We start from the raw sequence: 3300 nt of genomic DNA, 5'->3' as shown, positions 1-3300 counted from the left end.
GTGAAGAGACAATTAAGGTTGCCTAAGTTAGAATTTGGTCAGATGAGTAGAATGGAGGGGAAATGGAGCTATGGAATTGAGTGTGGTTGTGGGCAAATGAATTTATGAGTACATTGAAATCTGGATAATGAGTGAAATGTGCATATGAAAGTGATGATGTATAATAACAAAGTTGCACTTCTTTTAGATTGGCGAGTAAAAAGAAGGTAAAGGTGGATATTACAGTAGATGAGCTCGAATAAAAGGCGTGAAAAAAGATGTCAGACAGGATAGAGTTCTGGAAGTCTTTGAGAGAAGGTGGAAGTTATGGGAAGATAAGAGGACTGCTTTTGTGCTTACAGGAGATGTGGTGACTGAGAGGGTTAACTCCTCCTATGTTATCTCTACAAAGTTTTCAGGGATAAGGTCTCACTTGGAACACTATTGTTCTCTCTCATGGTCTGCAATGGATGGTGGAAATGGAAAATATAGAGAATAAACATTTACTTGATATCCAAATGATTGCTTAGATCACCTTTGTCATATTATCTTACCAATAAAAGCTGTTGTCCTATGGCTCCAATATTAACAACATTTCATCTCACTACAAAGAGCAATCAATAGTTAATTTCCTAACATTTATTGAAAATTATGTGAAACCTTGAAGAGGAGAACGATAACAACTTAAGGTACAGTGATTACTACCCTTAAAATATTTTAATTTACTCCTAAAGCCAGTAAGATATGCCTGTAGTAGTGCTGTGGTTCCCATACTTTTTATGATAAATTATAAAATAATTTCTTGCATATCTTCTGATATTCTTGGCATCCATGTGAGTGTAATAACTGCTATTGTTTATAGCTATGTTGTGGTACAGCATCCTGGTGTGCCTGCAAGGGTAGAAATTTCCTCATCCGCCATATTTATCAGCAGCTAATGGTTTGTAGCTGAATTCCTCTCTGGGCATTTCCCTGTGCTTTAAGGAATTGCCTTGCCCAAGATTATGCTCATCCCAGTGGATTCCCCACATCCAGAATTGGTCATTGCAGATGCAAATGCCTGACTCTTTTATCAGAAGCTTGTTGATCTCTGAAGGACCATTCCAGCTCCAGAGCTGCAGGATGCTTGGGGAGAGTAGACATATAATTCACTGAGTCCTTATTGCAACTTCCACCCACCCCACCCACTGCCATTGAATTGATTTCAACTCATAGCAGCCTTGTAGGACAGAGTAGAACTGCTCCACAGAGTTTCCATGACTATCAATCTTTACAGAAGAAGATTCCCTCATCTTTCTCCCTCAGAGTGGCTGGTAGGTTTGAATCACTGACTATTTTTTGTATAGCAAGGAAATGCCTTAGCCAGTGCACTACCAGAGCTCCTCAGTGCAACTTCATCACTCTTCAATTTTTGCCCGATCTTGCTTCCCATTCTCTTTTATAGGTATTGTTCCTGAGAATACTGCAATAACTCTTTCTGCATACATTCTTTTTTTCTCTGAATCTGTTTTCCTGGAATCCAACCATAGATGTCAATATAGATGTAATAAAACTGAAGTTGGCAAGGACTATGTTTTGACCTTGGGACATAAACGCTGGCCAGTTGATTCCAAAAGTTAAAATATTCTACCAGAAACAGCCTCTCCGTCGTATGGTGAACCATCAGATAGGCCCATGTATACATGTTTAAGATACCAAGATAACAAGCAATACATCTCATTTTAAATAATCTGTCTTAATAAAAGTAACAATCTTAAGTAATGAGAAATAAACTTAATAAGAAAATGGATGTTCTTCTACATAATAGGATGATATTTAACGTGGTTTCACAGTATGCTTTTCTGTAAGAGCTTTTTTAGAGCTTCTTTCACATCCTTATTTTTCAAACTGTAGATCAGGGGATTCAACATAGGGATCACCATTGTATAAAAAACAGAAACAACCTTGTCCTGCTCCATTGAGTAGCTAGATGATGGGCGCAAGTACATGAAAAGAATTGTTCCAAAGAATATGGTGACAGCAGTGAGGTGGGAGGCACAGGTGGAGAAGGCTTTGTGCCTGCCCTCTACTGAAGGCATTCTCAAGATGGCAATGAGGATGCAGAGGTAGGAAATAAGAACAATCACAACACAACTGATGACATTAAAACTGGAAAAGGCCATGATCACAATGCCATTGATGTGGGTGTCAGAGCAAGAGATTTTAAGCAGGGGTGGAGTGTCACAGTAGAAATGGTTGATCCTATTAGATCCACAAAAGGACAATCTAAAAGTCATCCCTGTGTGGATGGCTGCATTCCCAAAGCCTGCAAGGAATGAGGTAGTCACAAGTAAGAAGCAAATTCTCCCAGACATGAGAACTGGGTATAGCAAGGGGTTCCAAATGGCTGCGTAGTGGTCATATGCCATCATGGCTAAGAGGAAGCACTCAGTCCCTAGGAAGGAGCCAAAGAAGTAAAATTGGGCAGCACATCCATTGAAAGAAATGGCCTTATTCTCAGCCACAAGGTTTACTAGCATCTTGGGAGTCACAGAAGAAGAGTAGGAGGCATCAACAAAGGAAAGACTGCTGAGGAAGAAGTACATGGGGATGTGGAGACAAGGATCAATCTTAATCAACATGATCATCCCCAAATTGCCTACCATAGTAGCCATATAAATTGACAGAAACAATACGAAAAGGATAATTTGTAGAGCTGGGTTGTCTGAGAGTCCTAAGAGAATAAATTCTGTCATTTCTGTTTCATTCCCACCTTGGACCTTTTTCATATTTCTTGTCCTTTGAGCTGGGGTAAAAAAGAAAAGAGAACATGACATTTGGTGGGATTACCAAGTAATGAATCTACAAACATCTTTTACTGAAGTATACACATATGTACCCTAACAGAAGAGTGCAAAATGAAAAGTATAGTAAAAAATGTGCTCAACTTGATGTCAGGTCCAAAGAACTACATCTGCCTACTATGTATGCTGCCTACTAACTAAATGTTCCTGAGTAAGTAATTTAGTAATCCTTAACCACAACCTAAGATCATTTGTGTCATTCACCATTTATTGAGTAATAATAGGTAACAACAGTTAAGATGCAACTCTATTATTTATGACAAATAAATTAATATTTGAGCGCACTTTGTAGATACAATTTCTGAAGTAATTTGTTGCAATTAATTCATGTTACTGAATATTCTTCTCTGGTAATAATGAAATGCATACGAAATATAAAAAGTCAGCAAAAGTAATTAACAATATCAAGAAAAAGGCCTAAATCTCTAGGGGGAGGGATGTTAAAAATTCATAAAACTGATGACCAAGGAAAAATGCA

The 3300-nt window shown here is 38.2% G+C and overlaps 1 protein-coding gene across 1 annotated transcript; it reads right to left on the bottom strand.

Annotated features, from left to right (window-relative positions):
• Positions 1-1805: 1805 nt before the first annotated feature.
• On the bottom strand, positions 1806-2904 carry LOC103213087 (olfactory receptor 5AP2). Its single transcript, XM_007958981.2, has one exon. The coding sequence runs from the start codon at positions 2793-2795 to the stop codon at positions 1806-1808; it is 990 nt and encodes a 329-aa protein (XP_007957172.2). The 5' UTR covers positions 2796-2904.
• Between the last annotated feature and the right edge of the window lie 396 nt (positions 2905-3300).

The sequence above is a fragment of the Orycteropus afer genome, unplaced genomic scaffold, assembly GCF_000298275.1.
Source record: "Orycteropus afer afer isolate SDZICR_OR568_19922 unplaced genomic scaffold, OryAfe1.0 scaffold01270, whole genome shotgun sequence".
In the NCBI taxonomy this organism is placed as follows: Eukaryota; Metazoa; Chordata; class Mammalia; order Tubulidentata; family Orycteropodidae; genus Orycteropus; species Orycteropus afer.
This window is presented reverse-complemented; position numbering and strand designations above follow the sequence as displayed.